The sequence below is a fragment of the Anguilla rostrata genome, chromosome 2, assembly GCF_018555375.3.
Source record: "Anguilla rostrata isolate EN2019 chromosome 2, ASM1855537v3, whole genome shotgun sequence".
In the NCBI taxonomy this organism is placed as follows: Eukaryota; Metazoa; Chordata; class Actinopteri; order Anguilliformes; family Anguillidae; genus Anguilla; species Anguilla rostrata.
Window position 1 is genome coordinate 69,513,674 of NC_057934.1, and position 18,865 is coordinate 69,532,538.

The 18,865-nt window shown below is 57.7% G+C and overlaps 1 protein-coding gene across 1 annotated transcript in view; it reads left to right on the forward strand.

Moving 5' to 3' along the window:
* Window positions 1-18,865, forward strand: part of si:dkey-237i9.1 (SEC14-like protein 1) — a 38,512-nt gene that overhangs the window by 7,099 nt on the left and 12,548 nt on the right. Inside the window, 4 exon segments of the mRNA XM_064324320.1 lie at window positions 15,733-15,882; window positions 16,943-17,074; window positions 17,851-17,979; window positions 18,331-18,571. Of these exon segments, the coding sequence (XP_064180390.1) occupies window positions 15,733-15,882; window positions 16,943-17,074; window positions 17,851-17,979; window positions 18,331-18,571 (652 nt within the window).

An 18,865-nucleotide genomic window follows, 5' to 3' on the forward strand; every position in this document is an offset into this window, starting at 1 on the left:
CCTCATCCCCTGGGGGGGGAAATGTGGGGGAAATGGACATGACTTTAGGCATGACAGCCTAACTCAGTCACTCAACTGAGTGCCCTGCAGTGGCCCCTGGCTGCAGGGGAACGGTGACGTCCGGCCTTCCCCGTAGGCCAGCGGCAACCAGCCCTGTTCCTGGAGGTCTACCGTCCTGTAGGCTTTCATTCCAGCCCTGACAAAGCCACACCTCGTTCAACAGCTAACGATCTTGTTGAGCTGCTAATTAGTAGAGTCGGGTGTGCCAAACTAGGGTTGAAATGAAAACCTGCAGGACGGTAGATCTCCAGGAGCAGGGTTGGCTACCCCTGCCGTAGACTCTGCTTGCGCTCTGCGTGTGGTAGTAACGCCCGGCTGCGAGATCATTGGGGGTTGGAGGAATGCTTTGGCTGCAGTTTGCCCTGCAGACCTGCCCCCCCTGCTCCTTTACCCAGCCGGCTCGTTATTAGGCTGAGTGCTCTTTAGGCTCTTTAGGGAGGGTGCTCTTTAGAGGACGGAGTGTAGCACAGTGGGTAAAGAAACCGAAAGGTAACCGAAAGGTCGCAGGTTCGATTCCCGGGTAAGGACACTGCCGTTGTACCCTTGAGCAAGGTACTTAACCTGAAATTGCTCCAGTATACATCCAGCTGTATAAGTGGATACAATGTAAAAAATTCTATGTAAAAAAAAAAAAAAAAAAGTTGTGTAAGTCGCTCTGGATAAGAGCGTCTGCTGAATGCCTGTAATGTAATGGGTGGTGGTTTCTGGGTAAACGCGCTCAGTCCTGGGTACGCTAACGGAGGCAGGCGGCGGAGAGTTACCCGCTGTTCGAAAACGTCGCCCGGGACCCGAGAACGTCGGCGAGCTCGGTCTTCTTCTCTTTCGCCGACGTCCCCTCCCGTTGGCTCTGTGGCCCGCGCTCAGCTGCGTCCGCAAAACCTCAACCCCGCGAACGAGCTCCCGTTTAAAAAAGCGACCCTCTTTCTCCAGCGCGTTCAGGAGGCGTCGGAACGCGGGGCTGTCCGCTCCCTGTGCTGTGGGAATGGTGCCGGGGTGGGGGGGGGGGGTGGGGGTGTAGGCTGGCTGGGATAACTGGGGCCCGTGCTGACTGACCAACTGGCTCCCGGTACCAGAACTTTCCGCTGTGACAATGCCGGCTTAGCCCTTCGGCTAATGTCGCCACCCTCTCGGAAGACCAGGTGCAAACCAGCGAAGGAAGACCCGCGGCATCGCTGCCTTCAGTAACTGCACCGAATTTGTTTTTGCAAACGCAAGCGCACCCCAACTTGGCTCACTTAACGCAGACCGGTTTCGCTTGCCTTTGGTTTGCTGACCTCATCTTGATAGCACACGCCAACAGCATAGCCTGCTTTCCGACTTGCACGAGAAAAAAACAGATTGTGCAAGAGATATTTAAAACGGCACTTAAACCTGGCGGTGTTTTATCTGCGCGTCTGTTTTCGTGGAAAGAGCAGCGAGCTGTTATGGGCTACATCACGAGCAGAGGAACAGCCCCAGGGGGACAAGTCTCTCTTGCGTAACAAGCCCCACGAGTCGCCGTTGAGCTGATCTTCTTCCTCGGAAGAAGTCGGGTTGTTTTAGACCGTTGAAATCGGGAACGTAAGTTGGTTTAACCAGTACGGCGAGCTGGCGCTACCCTTCCCAGGAGGCCGTGCGGTACACGCCCTTCATTCCTTCCTTCCCTCTCACGGATTCTTTGGTAGAGTGCTGTCGGGTAGCGACAGCTCTGCCTGAACACGGCCCTGCCTGAACACGGCTCCGCCTGAACGCGGCCCTGCCTGAACACGGCTCCGCCTGAACACGGCTCTGCCTGAACACGGCTCTGCCTGAACGCGGCCCTGCCTGAACGCGGCCCTGCCTGAACGCGGCTCTGCCGGAACACGGTCCTGCCTGAACACGGCTCTGCCTGAACACGGCCCTGCCTGAACACGGCCCTGCCTGAACACGGCGGCCCTGCCTGAACACGGCCCTGCCTGAACGCGGCCCTGCCTGAACGCGGCCCTGCCTGAACGCGGCTCTGCCTGAACACGGCCCTGCCTGAACACGGCTCTGCCTGAACACGGCCCTGCCTGAACGCGGCCCTGCCTGAACGCGGCCCTGCCTGAACGCGGCCTGCCTGAACAGCGGGCTGCCTGAAATGGGACCCGCCGAACGCGGCACTGCCTGAACGCGGGCCTGCCTGAACGCGGTTTCTGCCTGACGCGGCTCTGCCTGGAAGCGCGGCGTCTGCCTGAACGCGGCTCTGCCTGAACGCGGCTCTGCCTGAACGCGGCCCTGCCTGAACGCGGCTCTGCCTGAACGCGGCTCTGCCTGAACGCGGCTCTGCTTGAACACGGCCCTGCCTGAACACGGCCCTGCCTGAACACGGCTCTGCTTGAACACGGCCCTGCCTGAACACGGCCCTGCCTGAACACGGCTCTGCCTGAACACGGACGCGCGTTCTCCTCCCGGGGATGTTTGTGTGAGCAGATGCTGATCGGGTTGATGAGGCTCGCGTATCCTGACACCCCCCCCCCCCCCCCCCCCCCTTCTCTCCGTTCTCAGCCCACGTTAGCTGTTCCAGGCTGGAATTGTAGCACAGTGGGTAAGGAACTGGGCTTGTAACCGAAAGGTCGCAGGTTCGATTCCTGGGTAGGACGCTGCCGTTGTACCCTTGAGCAAGGTACTTAACCTGCATTGCTTCAGTATATATCCAGCTGTATAAATGGATACAATGTAAAATGCTATGTAAAAGTTGTGTAAGTCGCTCTGGATAAGAGCGTCTGCTAAATGCCTGTAATGTAATGTAATGGAATGTAATGAATTGTTCTCAGCAGGTCTTGGTTTTATGGCCGCGAGCCCCAGAGTCCGTGTCCGATTCCAAGCCTCGTATAACCTGTCACGTGCTCGCCCCTCCAGTGGGCGATGGCGAGCAGTCAGCTGTTTTTTCGGGGGGGGTGTAATCTCGGACGCGTCGCCGTAAATCTCGGGCTGGAAGGGAGGCCCGCGCAGACGCCAGCGTCGGTCAGGAGCGATGATCGGAGTCGGGCTGCGCTGAGCTTTTTGAGCCGACGCTTTTTCGCGAGTTAAAAAAGGTGAAAGGGTGGAGGCGCGAGCCGGGGGTTCCTGGCGCTGGGCTGGGTGTGGAAATCTCCTTCACCCTGCTCAGCGCGCGCATCGAGCCCCACTCCAGGTATGGAGTCAGAATTCATTTTCGCACGGGAAAGAGGTCTGCTGTGTTTGTGTTGCGTAATCGGCCCCTGTGCGCACACACACACACACACACACACACACACGCATGGCAGGATGCGGCGTGTCCGTGCGCACACACACACACACACACACACACACACGCATGGCAGGACGCGGCATGTCCTGTGCCTGCCTGTGCCGCTGCGCCTGCCTGTGCCTCCTGTGCCTGGCTGTGCCTCCTGTGCCTGGCTGTGCTGCCGCAGGCCCCCCGCGTTCCTCGCCTTGGCACTGAACCGCACGCCACGCTTCCCTTTTCTGAGCGCGCGACGCCTCGCTGTGCGTTTATGTAGCGCTTTTCTCACGCTCCCACCCGTGGTGAGGGGGAAACCCGTCTCAACCGTCGCCAGCGTGCAGCATCCACCTGGGCCACGCATGGCAGCCAGCTAAGATATCTTATCTCATCTTAAGATAAGATAAGGTATACTTTTATTGAACCCCGTGAGGTCATTTGTCCTCTGCATTTTGACCCATCCTTAGTTACCTAGGAGCAGTGGGCAGCCACAGTGCAGCGCCCGGGGACCACCTCCAGCTCTGAGGCCAGTGGTCTTGGTCAAGAGCAACCGCAGGAGCACGCCTAACATGCACGTCTTTGAGTGTGGGAGGAAACCGGAGTACCCGGAGTAAACCCACACGAACACGGGGAGAACATGCAAACTCCGCGCAGAGAGAGGATCCGGTCGGACCCGGATTCGAACCCGGAACCTCCTCCTTGCGAGGCAGCAGTGCTAACCACTATGCCACCGTGCCCGCCACCAGAACGGCCATAAGCCACAAATAAGCTGAGGTGGAGAGGGAACTGAAAAAACATTTAGTCACTGAAACTGGGGGGATGATCAGGTAGCAGGTTGAGATTTTAGCCAGGCCACCGGGGAACCCCCTACTCTTTGCAAAGAATGTCATGGGGTTAATGACTACGCTCAAGCCAAAATCTCACTTAAAGTCTCATCTGATAGACCGCGTCTCCTGCAGCACAGTGTCCCCATCACTGCACTGGGGCTTTGGGGTTTGTTTGACCAGAGGGAAGATCGCCCCCTGCACGCCCACTAGCAGTAATCCAGCAGCAACTTAGTTTTCCCAGGAAGTCTCCCATCCAAATACTAACCAGTCCCACACCTGCTTACCTTCAGCCAGTCAGCAGGAGCAGGGTGCATGGTGGGATGCTTAGCCTCAGCCGTTCAGCAGGAGCAGGGTGCATGGTGGAATGCTTAGCCTTCAGCCAGTCAGCAGGAGCAGGGTGCATGGTGGGATGCTTAGCCTCAGCCAGTCAGCAGGAGCAGGGTGCATGCTGGGATGCTTAGCCTCAGCCAGTCAGCAGGAGCAGGGTGCATGGTGGGATGCTTAGCCTGAGCCAGTCAGCAGGAGCAGGGTGCATGGTGGGATGCTTAGCCTGAGCCAGTCAGCAGGAGCAGGGTGCATGGTGGGATGCTTAGCCTCAGCCAGTCAGCAGGAGCAGGGTGCATGGTGGGATGCTTAGCCTCAGCCAGTCAGCAGGAGCAGGGTGCATGTGGGATGCTTAGCCTCAGCCAGTCAGCAGGAGCAGGGTGCATGCTGGGATGCTTAGCCTAGCCAGTCAGCAGGAGCAGGGTGCATGGTGGGATGCTTAGCCTGAGCCAGTCAGCAGGAGCAGGGTGCATGGTGGATGCTTAGCCTGAGCCAGTCAGCAGGAACAGGGTGCATGGTGGGATGCTTAGCCTCAGCCAGTCAGCAGGAGCAGGGTGCATGGTGGGATGCTTAGCCTCAGCCAGTCAGCAGGAGCAGGGTGCATGGTGGGATGCTTAGCCTCAGCCAGTCAGCAGGAGCAGGGTGCATGGTGGGATGCTTAGCCTCAGCCAGTCAGCAGGAGCAGGGTGCATGGTGGGATGCTTAGCCTCAGCCAGTCAGCAGGAGCAGGGTGCATGCTGGGATGCTTAGCCTCAGCCAGTCAGCAGGAGCAGAGCGCATGGCGGTGCCCTGCTAACAGTCAGCTCTTTTGAGGCAGCGTGTTGGGGACAGTCATCTGTGCAGTAAAGCTGTGGCATGTTTTGAGCAGTAGCGGTTTTTTACAGTGTAAGGGTGTTGGGTAGCGCTTTCGCACCATGAGCACACGTGACCCCCCCCCCCCCCCCCCCCCCACAGAATCCTGCAGCACAGTGCTGCTGCAGAACGCCGGGACATGAAGCGCTGACTGGACCACTGTAAAGAGGAGCAGCAGAGAGATCAGCAGGATAGAGGAATGAGAGCAGCAGGGATAGAGGAAATCAGAGGAGGCAGCAGGGATAGAGAGCAGAATGAGGAGCAGCAGGGATAGAGGAAGATCAGAGACAGAGGAGCAGCAGGGATAGAGGAAGATCAGAGACAGAGGAGCAGCAGGGATAGAGGAAGATCAGAGATGGAGGAGCAGCAGGGATAGAGGAAGAGCAGAGATGGGGGAACAGCAGATTGAGGAAGAGCAGAGCTGAGGGAGCAGCAGAGATGGGGGAACAGCTGAGAGAGCCCCCGCCCCTCTCCCCAGGGCCCCCTCCCCTCCCCTCCCAGCCTAGCACATGACAGAGCCAGCTGTAGCAGATAGAGGAAGAGCAGAGCTGAGGGAGCAGCAGAGCTGAGGGAGCAGCAGAGCCGCAGCCTCTGAGGAAGCGGTGCGTCTGCACGGCGGCGGCGCACTTCCTGTTTTGATGGGCCAGAGCGTGCGACGGCTGACAGATGTGCTCGCTGTTCCCCCCGGCCCTCGCCTGGGCCCCGCCTCCCCCTGCACCCAACCCCCCCTGCACCCCCGGCCCCCCCGCTCCCCAGCGAGCGCTCCCGCCGACGGAGCTGCCCCCAGAGCTGCCCCCGTGGTGCCCCCCAGTGAGAGCTGAGAGTGAGAGGGGGGTACGACCATGGACAGCTGTAACTTTCCAGCACATTCAGGCAGCTATTCAGCCGAGCTGCCCCCCCCCTCCACCCCTACAGCTGGCTCTGTCATGTGCTAGGCTGGGAGGGGGAGAGGGGGGGGCTGAGCAGCACTGCATGCCTTTGGCTCCTCTGTGTTTTTCATTTTCAGCGCCATCTCTCTCCCCCTCCTTCCCTCCCCGTAAGTGAAATGAGGAGTGGAGCGGCCGCTGGCTCAGAGAGCAGCAGCAGCAGCGGCAGGCTGCAGCACACAGCCCCCGCGGGCACACGCCCTCTCAGATAAACTCTCAGGGTTTGGGTAGAGCTCAGGGGCGCGCCCTCCCCCCGTCCCCGCCCGCGCCCCGCGCCCGTGCCCGCGCTGCCACGCCCGGCTGAAACTCAGCACCTGGCAACTGCTTTGCATTTGTCCCCAGGAGAGGCTGCATTAGTGCGCGGGGCGCGGCCGCGGCTCGGGGCGCTGATTTAAAAATGCAGAGCTGTGCCTTTTTTTTTAACGAGCCGCTGGCGGCTGGGGAGCGGGCGGGGTGCCGACCCGGGACAGCCCTGCGAGAGCGCCCCGCTGGGCCCCCCGCCCAAAAGCCCGCCCGCGCCCGTCCCTCCCTCCCGGGGCACTTCTTCTTTTACCGCCATTTTCTCCACGTAGCGGTCACAGAGCACTCTCTCTCTCTCTCTTCTCTCTCTCTCTTCTCTGTCTCTCTCTCTCTCCTGTCTCTCTCTCTCTCTCTCTCTCTCTCTCTCTGTCTCTCTCTCTCTCTCTCTCTCGTCTCTCTCTCCTCTCTCTCTCTCTCTCTTCCTTCCTGTGCTCTCTCTCTCGTCTCTCTCTCGTGTCTCTCTTCTCTGCTCTCTGTTCTCTCTCGTCTCTGTCTCTCTCTTACCATGTCTTGCCTCTGCGTCTGCCTGGCTTCTCCCTCGCTGCTCCTGTCCTGGCCTTCCGTCCTGACCCCGGTGCCTACTGGGTCTGCCGCCGTGCAGGACTGAGTGTGCCCTGCGTCAGCCGAGCTTTTCCCTCACTGAACCTGGTAACCATGGCGTCCGGTAACCAACCAACCGGTAACCGAGCTGGGCTCTGCCCGGTGCAGGAGCTCCGTGTTTGCCCTGCGTCAGTGAGCTGTTCCGCACTTTTAACGGTAACCATGGCGCCCTGTAACCCACCAACCGGTGGCCGAGCTGGGCTCTGTCCGGCCCGACGGCGCCTCTGCGGTCACGTGACTGGCGGCGGCGCCCCGTCCCCACGGCAGCCGCGCGGAGAGAGAGGCGGTCTCAAACGGCCCGGCGGTCTCCGTCCGCGCGCCTCGTCTCCACCGGTCACCCCCTCGGCGCGAAACCCCGCCCCCCCGGGAGCTCCGGCGTCAGAGGCCGGCCCGAGCGCGTCGTTTCTGAGCACCGCCGGTGAGTCAGCCCGTCAGTATCGCAGCGCGTGATTGGCCGCCGCCGTGGCCGCCTGCCAGCACTCAGCGGCCCGGTTCGTGGAAGCCTGCAGCTCTGCGTCTCCGCAGGCTTTGTGTTCCCAGTAAACATTTGATCAGGCCTTTTGAAGTCCGCCTTGAATAGGCCGCTCACGGGGAAACGTCAGGTGTAATAGAAGACTAGCGTTGGGCTGGGAGGGTCACACGCAGGGCTGATGTGACCGTTGTTTCTTTCTAAGCGGCAGATGACGTGTTGCGCCTGCGGTTTTTGGTTTCACTGGCTGGCGAGAGGTTTGGGGAACAGGCAACTTCCTGTTCCGCCAGGGAACACTGCGGGGCTTTGTGTTCGGAGGTCGCAGCAGGAAGCGTCGGGCTCCGATATCCCAGATTTTAAAAATAACGCTCTGTTCCCGCAAGCTCGGAGTCTTGTTACGGAACCTCCCGATAAGGCTGGGAAACGGTAGTGCCCCCGCACCCCGGGTCAAGTGCCCTGTACCGCACACGGAGTGCCCCGCGCCCGGTGCCCCGCTCTGGTGCCCCGCGTTGAGTGCCGGCTCTGGTGGGTTGTGTTGTTGCAGACTGCCTGTCAGCTGTGACTTAACAACACCCCCGTCAGCAGCACACTGCAGCGCCCAGCCAGGTTCCTGTGCTCAGGGCCTCTAATCCCCCCCAAAACCCTGTCTTTAGCCTCCCTGGCCGTGATTAGAGGCTCAGCGGGGCGGCCTCCGGAGACCCGGCCCAGAATGCAGCTGTGATTCCGAGCGCAGGCACGCGGAGCGTCGCTGGTGCAGCGGGGAGCGCCCGCAGGCCCCTCCTCCCTGTTCCTCCGCGTGCCCGTTTCTTGTGTTTCACGCCAAGCAGAGGGCAAGAACTTGGCGAACGCACAGCGTGTGACTATCGAGCCGCTGGTGAATAACGCAAGAGCTCCGTTTGAGAGGAGCAGAGCGGCCGCTCGCCACAGCCGGCCATGTCAGGCGCCGCGTCGCTGAGCCGCCATCTTTAACCCGCGCGCCTCGGCCTCTCTCCCCCGTCGCCGGGCGCAGAAGGAGACGTGGCGCTGATTTGAGCGGTGCCGATTGGCTGGGATCCAGGCGAGCGGAGCGTATACAGAGCGCTCCCCGGGTCCCCCCCCCCCCCCCCCCTCGTACGCCCCCACAGCCGCACCCCTCCCCGCCGTCACCTGGCCTCCTGCCAGACTAAACGGGGCCGCTCTTCGCCGCGCGCCGCACGCTTGGCTTCCGGAGCGCTCTGTTTGTGTTCCTCTCTCCGGCTCGGCGCCCCGCAGCTGGCGGGCTGTCCTGCAGACCCGGGAGCCCGGCTCCGCTCCCGCTGTCCATGCAGCGCTGCGCTGCCGTCCGCCCGCATCGATGGGGAGTTACGGGTTGCGTCATGCCCATGACGGCGTTGCGTCAGGCGGGCGTGGGGGCAGCTGCATGGCGGGGTCACTGGGCCCCGTGTGGAGCTGCTCTGCCTCGGGCCCGTAGAGGCCCCGGCCGGGGAGCAATGATTCATGGGAGCTGATTTAATTAGCGCTGGCGTGACGCGCGCGGGCATGACAAGCAGCGTGGCTTCAGAGCTATCAGCTGCTCTCCACTGCCCTGTGTGTGTGTGTGTGTGTGTGTGTGTGTGTGTGTGTGTGTGTGTGTGTGTGTGTGTGAGTGTGTGTGTGTGTGTGAGTGTGTGTGTGTGTGTGTGTGTGTGTGTGGTGTTGTGTGTGTGTGTGTGTAGGTTGTGTGTGTGTGGTGTGTGTGTGTGTGTGTGTGTGTGTGAGAGTGGTTGTGTGTGTGTGTGTGAGTGTGTGTGTGTGTGTGCATGATGTGTGTGTGTGTGTGTGTGTGTGTTGTGTGTGTGTGTGTGTGTGGTGTGTGTGTGTGTGTGTGTGTGTGTGTGTGTGTGTGTGTGGTGTGTGTGTGTGCTGGGGTGTGTGTGTGTGGTGTGTGTGTGATGTGTGTGTGTGTGTGCACGCTGTGTGTGTACTGTGTGTGTGTGCTGTGTGTGTGTGTGTGTGTGTGTGCATGTGTGTGTGTGACTGTGTGTGTGTGTGTGTATGCTGTGTGTGTGTGTGTGTATTTAGTGAGTTTGGTACATGTGATGTGTGGGGGTGGTGAGGTGCTGTGCTGCTGATCACACAGACCAGGTTGGAGGCCATGCTGGTACTGATCTCTCAGCACTGTGCCACTCAGCAACGTGTCATCACTGAGGGCCAGTCCGCAGCGTGTCATCACTGAGGGCCGAGCGCCGGATGCAGCATCACCAGTGCAGTAATGGGGTTGTTTATTCCTCCCTGCGGTGTGCTGTAATTTATCTGCCCGGCTCTTCTGCCAGCATTGGCTTAAGCATAAAACTGCGCAGAAGTCTATTATAGAGCGATAAAGGGCCGATTGATAGATATGAGATATGCGGCGTAACTGCGGGGTGAAACCTTTGAGCACGGAAAGCGCAATAAAGGCCTGCGCTTGCATTTTTATGGCCGTTCAGCGCAGTTAATGGATGACAGGACAGGAGTGAGCTGGGATCTCCAAAATAAATAAATAAAACCGATAAACATCCTGCAGTCCGCATGTGTGCCATTTCTCCGCTTAAAACTGAGAAACAACAACAGTCTGTACGTGTGCCATTTCTGCGTTTAAAACTGATAAACATCCTACAGTCTCTACGTGTGCCATTTCTCCACTTAAAACTGAGAAACAAGAACAGTCTGTGCCATTTCTGCATTTAAAACGGAAAAAAAACATCCTGCAGTGTATGTGTGCCATTTCTGTGTTTAAAACCGATAAACATTAAATAGTCTGTACATGTGCTGTTTCTGCATTTAAAAATCATAAACATACAGCGGTCTGTACTCTCAGTTTAAAAACTGAGAAAACAACAACAGTCTGTACTTGTGCTGGTTCCTGGTTTATGGGGAACAGCTTATTTTCTCTAGTTCCGCTGGTCAGTCGCGTTTGTTCTCCTTTCCGTTTCCACGGAGGTGGGGGAAAACACAAAAAGTAACGTGGGCTAGTTCCTGGGCACCCGTGTCCCGCTACCATGGAACGCGGCGCTGGAGGAAGTCCAGACCTCCATTTACCGTCAGATGGAGAACATTTGTGTCAGGGTGCTTTCCTCTTCCTGGTCAGGGGACGCCCGGAGAGGCCGGCTCTCCAAATATAAACCGGTTTGTGTGGCGGCGGGTTCGGGGCAGGATGTGGGGGCCCCCGTTTGCCCCCGAAACGGATGTGCTGGTTACAGTAAACCCTCGTGTTGGTTCGGAAGCGCAGCCTGGCGCTGGGGGGGGGGGGGGGGGGGGTCCGCGGTCACGCTGGTGCCCCCAGGGCCGCACTGCGCAGTGTTAAATATTGACCTTGGGCCCGTCTGCTGACAGCTGCGTGCTTACCTGGCGGGGTCAGGTGACCCGTTGCTGTGTGCTTACCTGGCAGGGTCAGGTGACCCGTAGCTGTGTGCTCACCTGTGCAGAGTCAGGTGAGCAGTAAACACCGTGCCTCTCATGTGCTCTGGGGGACATGACTCCGGGGAAAGCGACTTGGGGGCTCACCCTGCTGCTCCCCCAGCTTTGGGCTCCTGTACGGGTGCATAGTTTACTCCCCAGAGACCGGCCTGTCTGACTGCGCTCCCAGCTTTGGGTTCCTGTACGGGTGCTAGTTTATCTCCGACCGGCTGTTCTGCCACCCTGCTGCTCTCCAGCTTTGAGGATCGGCCGGGTGCATAGATTTACTCCCCAGAGACCGGCCTGTTCGCTCACTGTTGCTCCCCCAGCTTTGGGCTCTGTAGCTGGGTCAATAGTTTACTCCCGCAGGACGGCCTTTCTGCCACCTGCTGCCCACACAACTGGGTCCTGTACGGTGCATTGGTTTACTCCACAGAGACGGGCCATGTTCTGCTCACACTGTGCTCCCAGCTTGGGCTCCTGTACAGAGAACAAGTAACTCTAGGACTTGGCCTGTTCTGCTAACTGCTACTCCCAGCTTTGGGCTTCTGTAAGACATAGTACTCCAAGACCGGCCTGTCTCTTCCTGCTGATCACCAACTTTCGGGGGTCCTGTACGGTGCTAGTTTAACTCCAGAACACAGCCTGTTTGCTGTCCTGCTGTTGCACCAGCTTTTGGGCTCCTGCGGAGTGCATAGTTCTACTCTCGTCCAGGATGGACCAAATGTGGTTCTGCTACCCTGTGTCCCCAGCTTTGGGTCCTGTACGGAGCACTAGTTTACTCAAGGAGAACCGGCCTGTTCTGCTCAGACCCTGGCCTGCTCCCACCGCTTTGGGCCGGTCGGGGATGTGGTTTACTCCCCAGAACAGTGCTGTTCGGTACCTCTGTGTCACCCCAGCTTGTGGGCTCCTGCGGTCACGTGTTACTCCCCAGAGACTCGGCTGTTATTCACCCTGCTGCTCCCAGCTTGGGCTACCTGGTACAGGGCTGTTTACTTACCGCGGGAGGACCGGCTGTTCTGCTGTCACTGCGTGCTCCCGCTTTGGGCTCTGGGGGCATAGATCTCCCGAGAGCGAGCTTGGGCTCACCCTGCTGCTCCCCCAGCTTTGGGCTCCTGTACGGGTGCATAGTTTACTCCCCAGAGACCGGCCTGTTCTGCTCACCCTGATTAAAGTCTGTTAGTCTGAGTCTGACCGATATCGCAGCGTTAGCCTGGTTAGCAGAGCTGTGCTCAGCAGACACGTTGCAGCATTTTTCTCTCTGTCTCTCTCTCTCTCTCTGTCTCTCTCTCTCTCTCTCTGTCTCTCTCTCCCCCTCTCTCTCTCACCCTCACTAATTTAACGCTTCATGCACTGTCTGAGTGTCCTTCCTGTATTCAAAGAAATGCTGTTTCTTATTTTGTAAGCGTGATCTGTGTGTACAGTGGCCTACTGTGCTATTTCCCCCCCCCCCCCCAGGAAGCAACAGAGATAGCCATCAAAAGCCCCGGCCCTTGGGTTGTGTGAGGTAAACGGCAGAACCAAATATGGACATGTTAACTGACCGATCAGCTTGTAGTGCTGTGATTGTTAGCGTCAGCTATGCTGTCGCACTGTCTGTGCTGTGGTGTGTGCAGAAGTGGGGTTTAATAGTAAAAGCTGGTGTCTGCTTCTGTTCTGGAGGCACAGCCCACTGTGCGGTCGAGCTCCTCACTGTGGGAGTCAGAGTGGGGCTGTCCCCTCGCTCCTCTCTGTGTGACACCGTCGACCCGCTGTGTCACCAGGTTTAGGAGAAAGGCTGGCTCTCGCCGTCACGCAAACAGGAGATGAGATCCGCAAACACTGCAGTTCGGCGTGACTAAGCTCTGTTTCGAAGCCGGGTGTTTCCGAGCTGCGCGCACAGCGGGTTCTTCTCGAGCACTCGTGAGTTCCTGCTGTGCGATTGTGACGTCATCGTGCATGGAAAGGCCGTTTTCTCTGAAATGGCGTTTAATGGCCGTATTCATCAGGTTTTGGGCTGCGTTTAGAATCTGACTGAAGCTGTTTAGTTACGTTCAGTGAAGTTACTGAAGCTGCAGGTTTGAGGTGCTTACAGTGGAGTTACCGAAGCTGTTATTCTGTGAGGGTCTTACAGTGGAGTTACTGAAGCTGCAGGTCTGAGGTGCTTACAGTGGAGTTACTGAAGCTGTTATTCTGTGAGGGTCTTACAGTGGAGTTACTGAAGCTGCAGGTCTCTGAGGTCTTACAGTGGAGTTACTGAAGCTGCAGGTCTCTGAGGTGCAGTGGCGTTACTGAAGCTGCAGATCTCTGAGGGTCTTACAGTGGAGATACTGAAGCTGCAGATCTCTGAGGGTCTTACAGTGGAGATACTGAAGCTGCAGGTCTCTGAGGTGCAGTGGCGTTACTGAAGCTGCAGGTCTCTGACGGTCTTACAGTGGAGTTACTGAAGCTGCAGGTCTCTGAGGGTCTTACAGTGGAGTTACTGAAGCTGCAGGTCTCTGAGGGTCTTACAGTGGAGTTACTGAAGCTGCAGGTCTCTGAGGGTCTTACAGTGGAGTTACTGAAGCTGCTGGTCTCTGAGGTGCAGTGACGTTACTGAAGCTGCAGGTCTCTCAGGCGCAGTGGAGATACTGAAGCTGCAGATCTCTGAGGGTCTTACAGTGGAGTTACTGAAGCTGCAGGTCTCTGAGGTGCAGTGGAGTTACTGAAGCTGCAGGTCTCTCAGGTGCAGTGGCGTTACTGAAGCTGCAGGTCTCTCAGGTGCAGTGGAGTTACTGAAGCTGCAGGTCTCTGAGGTGCAGTGGAGTTACTGAAGCTGCAGGTCTCTCAGGTGCAGTGGAGTTACTGAAGCTGCTGGTCTCTCAGGTGCAGTGGCGTTACTGAAGCTGCTGGTCTCTGAGGTGCAGTGGAGTTACTGAAGCTGCAGGTCTCTCAGGCGCAGTGGAGTTACTGAAGCTGCTGGTCTCTGAGGTGCAGTGGAGTTACTGAAGCTGCTGGTCTCTGAGGTGCAGTGGAGTTACTGAAGCTGCTGGTCTCTCAGGTGCAGTGGAGTTACTGAAGCTGCAGGTCTCTGAGGTGCAGTGGAGTTACTGAAGCTGCTGGTCTCTCAGGTGCAGTGGAGTTACTGAAGCTGCTGGTCTCTCAGGTGCAGTGGAGTTACTGAAGCTGCTGGTCTCTGAGGTGCAGTGGAGTTACTGAAGCTGCAGGTCTCTCAGGTGCAGTGGAGTTACTGAAGCTGCTGGTCTCTGAGGTGCAGTGGAGTTACTGAAGCTGCTGGTCTCTGAGGTGCAGTGGCGTTACTGAAGCTGCTGGTCTCTGAGGTGCAGTGGAGTTACTGAAGCTGCAGGTCTCTCAGGTGCAGTGGAGTTACTGAAGCTGCAGGTCTCTGAGGTGCAGTGGAGTTACTGAAGCTGCAGGTCTCTGAGGGTCTTACAGTGGGGTTACTGAAGCTGCAGGTCTCTGAGGGTCTTACAGTGGGGTTGCTGAAGCTGCAGGTCTCTCAGGTGCAGTGGAGTTACTGAAGCTGCAGGTCTCTCAGGTGCAGTGGAGTTACTGAAGCTGCTGGTCTCTGAGGTGCAGTGGAGTTACTGAAGCTGCAGGTCTCTCAGGTGCAGTGGAGTTACTGAAGCTGCTGGTCTCTCAGGTGCAGTGGAGTTACTGAAGCTGCAGGTCTCTCAGGTGCAGTGGAGTTACTGAAGCTGCAGGTCTCTGAGGTGCAGTGGAGTTACTGAAGCTGCTGGTCTCTCAGGTGCAGTGGAGTTACTGAAGCTGCTGGTCTCTGAGGAGCAGTGGGGTTGCTGAAGCTGCTGGTCTCTGAGGAGCAGTGGGGTTGCTGAAGCTGCAGGTCTCTCAGGTGCAGTGGAGTTACTGAAGGTGCAGGTCTCTCAGGTGCAGTGGAGTTACTGAAGCTGCTGGTCTCTCAGGTGCAGTGGAGATACTGAAGCTGCTGGTCTCTGAGGTGCAGTGGAGTTACTGAAGCTGCTGGTCTCTGAGGTGCAGTGGAGTTACTGAAGCTGCAGGTCTCTCAGGTGCAGTGGCGTTACTGAAGCTGCAGGTCTCTCAGGTGCAGTGGAGTTACTGAAGCTGCAGGTCTCTGAGGTGCAGTGGGGTTACTGAAGCTGCAGGTCTCTCAGGTGCAGTGGGGTTACTGAAGCTGCAGGTCTCTCAGGTGCAGTGGAGTTACTGAAGCTGCAGGTCTCTGAGTGTCTTACAGTGGAGATACTGAAGCTGCAGGTCTCTCAGGTGCAGTGGCGTTACTGAAGCTGCAGGTCTCTCAGGTGCAGTGGCGTTACTGAAGCTGCAGGTCTCTCAGGTGCAGTGGAGTTACTGAAGCTGCAGGTCTCTGAGGTGCAGTGGAGTTACTGAAGCTGCAGGTCTCTCAGGTGCAGTGGAGTTACTGAAGCTGCTGGTCTCTGAGGTGCAGTGGAGATACTGAAGCTGCAGGTCTCTCAGGTGCAGTGGAGTTACTGAAGCTGCAGGTCTCTGAGGTGCAGTGGAGTTACTGAAGCTGCAGGTCTCTGAGGTGCAGTGGAGTTACTGAAGCTGCAGGTCTCTGAGGTGCAGTGGAGTTACTGAAGCTGCTGGTCTCTCAGGTGCAGTGGAGTTACTGAAGCTGCAGGTCTCTGAGGTGCAGTGGAGTTACTGATGCTGCAGATCTCTCAGGTGCAGTGGAGTTACTGAAGCTGCAGGTCTCTCAGGTGCAGTGGGGTTGCTGAAGCTGCTGGTCTCTCGGGCGTGGCCCAGCAGGTGAGGAGGTTGCGCTGTCTGACCGGTTGTCTTTCTGCTCTCCTCCTCTCCCAGGCGTACGAGCGGCGGTTCCCGACATGCCCGCTCATCCCCATGTTCGTGGGCAGCGACGTGATGGACGAGCACGCCAGCGAGGACGGCGCCACCCACAGGATCGAGCGGCGCTGCAAGCTGGACGTGGACGCCCCCCGGCTGCTCAAACGGGTACTGCGGCGCGGCCGCCTCCATCGGACACGCAAACAGACGCGAAACACAAACGCAACGAGTCCTCGCCCGCCTCGCGGACGGAAGCCTCCGTTTCCCACAAACACCTGCGTCCGGGGCGGGAAACAGGAAAGCAAATATTTGGGTTTCGTCTATCGCGGCGTCGCACGCATCTTGTAATGGAAAGAAACGACCGCGAAAGCAAATCGGCAAATGTTTACTTTAAAACAAGTTTTTATATAAATGCCAGTCTTAAGCGTTTGCTTAGTAAACAGACCATCGCATCGCCATCCAATTGAACATGGCTGTGATTCTGCTTCCCGTTAGTAAGCAAAACGCTTGGCACGGTTGCGATCCCGCTCCTTTTAATAATCTTTTTCTGCTTTGGCTGTGGCCCATCTGGCTCGAACCCGACCGCTGAGCTGTGTGAGCGGCGTCCCAGGCCGGCTAGACTCACGCAGCCAAACAAGCAGAGCCATTATTTCAGTATACACACGAGACCCAAGGTCAACAAGACCTCTTGTTCCTAACAGAACAGCGTTGTGATTGACGTTGATGTATAGGTGGGCTGCACTAAATGCCCTGTGTGGGTCTGTAGGGTAGGGTGAGTGAGTTTTCTGTATCGTTACATTATATTACATTACAGGCGTTGATCCAGAGCGACTTACACAACTTTTTTAACACAGAATTTACATTGCATCCATTTATAAAGCTGGATATATACTGAAAAGCAATGCTGGTTAGTATATATATTAGGTCAGAATAGTGTTCACTGTGTGAACTGTGTTCTTGGCTAGAAATAGCTGTACAAAATAAGTATTGTATCTTACTGAACCTGTGTTTAGCAGTTGTCTATGACCATGAAATGCACTTTTTGTACGTCGCTTTGGATAAAAGCATCTGCCAAATAAATGTAATGTAATGTAAATACATACCCTTAAGTGCAACGGCAGTGTCCTGCCGGGGAATCGAACCTGCGACCCTCAGGTTACGAGACCGACTCCTTACCCGTTGTGCCGCACTGCCGCGTCTCAACAGCGCCCCCTGTGTGTGCCCGCAGATCGCCGGGGTGGACTACGTGTACTTCATCCAGAAGAACTCGCTGAACCGCCGCGAGCGGACGCTGCACATCGAGTCGCACAACGAGACCTTCGCCAGCCGCGTCTTCATCCACGAGATGTGCTGCTACTCGGTGAGAGCGCCCCCCGCTGGCTCGGAGGGGGATAGTGGAGGGGGAGGAGGGTTTAGAGGGGTGCTGGTCTCCCCTCTGTAAGGGTAAAGGGGTTTAGAGGGGTGCTGGTCTCCCCTCTGTAAGGGTAAAGGGGTTTAGAGGGGTTCTGGTTTGAGTAGCAGTAACATGCCTCGTTGATGGAGTCAGTGGAGCGCCGTATCCCATAATTCAGTGTGTCCCCGGAGCGCCCCACACAGACCCCTCCGTACGGTCCGCTCGCACAGACCAGTGGGCTGTTAAATGAGAACCTGACTCGGGTGTGCAGGGCTGAGGCACCGGTCTGCAAAGCTGCAGGGCTCCGCTGTGCTTCAGAGGGGGGGAGGGGGGGGCACCAGCGTGCTTCAGAGGGGGGGAGGGAAGGGTTTGGGGGGGGGGGAGTGATAGAGGGGCCGTCCGGCGTTCTCCGTGTGTTTTATGACCGTTTCAGGGACGCGGTCGCTCAAACTTTCATCATTTTCACCAGCATGGTGAAATCAGTGCCCAAGTCATCTCAGATCAGTTTTTCTTTTTTACTGGGCTGTGGATGGTGAACAGGGACTTGCCTACTCATGAGAGTAGCTTCGATGGCTCCTTTGCTGTGTGAATACAAAACGACAGCACGGGTTTCTCTTATCCTTCTGTAGAAGGGTCATTGTGACTGCAGGGTGATCTGTAGCGTGTGTGAAGTAGCGGGCGGTGCAGGGGTTAAATGGTAGTAACGGTGCCGTTGTCCGGGTTCGTTGGGGGTGCGGCTGCAGGTTCACCCTGAAAACGAGGACTGGACGTGTTTCGAGCAGACCGCCAGCCTGGACATCAAGTCCTTCTTCGGCTTCGAGAGCACCGTGGAGAAGATCGCCATGAAGCAGTACGCCGGCAGCATCAAGAAGGTGAGCGAGAGGGACAGACAGGCACGGGGTGAAATATCTGAGGAACACTCCACCCCCTCCTGTCATTCTGCCCACCCCCTGGGTCGGTCACATCGCGGTGTGAGGGAGGGAATGCGTATTGCAGGCCTGGGGGTAGGTGGGGGTACTGCTCTGTTTCGGGAGGAGGAGGAGTGTGACCTGTAGTCTGCTCTGTGCAGGGGCATGGTGCTGGATTGTGTGCACAGAGCTGTCTGGTTCCTGTTGTGTCGCTCTGTGTAAACACACACAGGCAGCTGTGTCCTGTATAACAGCCAGGCTGCTCGTGTTCACCCCCCCCCTCAGTAAAGTCCTCCTCTGTGCCCCCCCCCCCAGGGTAAGGAGATCATTGAGTATTATCTGCGGGAGCTGGACGAGGAGGGGGTGACCCACCTCCCGCGCTGGGCCCCCGGGCCAGCCTCGCCCGCCCTGCCCAGCGTGGCTGCCCGGCCCGAGCTGCCCGTCACCCCCCCCATGGCCATCCCGGTGGCCAGCGGCAGAGACGCACCGGCCGGCAAGGACGTCGCCGCCGGGCCGCCCGAGGGCCAGAGCGAGCCGGTCACCGGAACCCCCGACGGTCAGTGTGCCCGAGAGCTCCGCCCCCTCACGCACAGCACTCACACACACGCACACACGCACACACACACACAAACGCACACACACACACACACACACACACACACACACACACACGCACAGCACGCACACACACAGCACTCACAACCACACAACACTCACAACCACACAACACTCACAACCACACAGCACGCACAACCACACAACACTCACAACCACACAACACTCACAACCACACAGCACTCACACACGCACAGCACACACAACCACACAGCACTCACAACCACACAACACT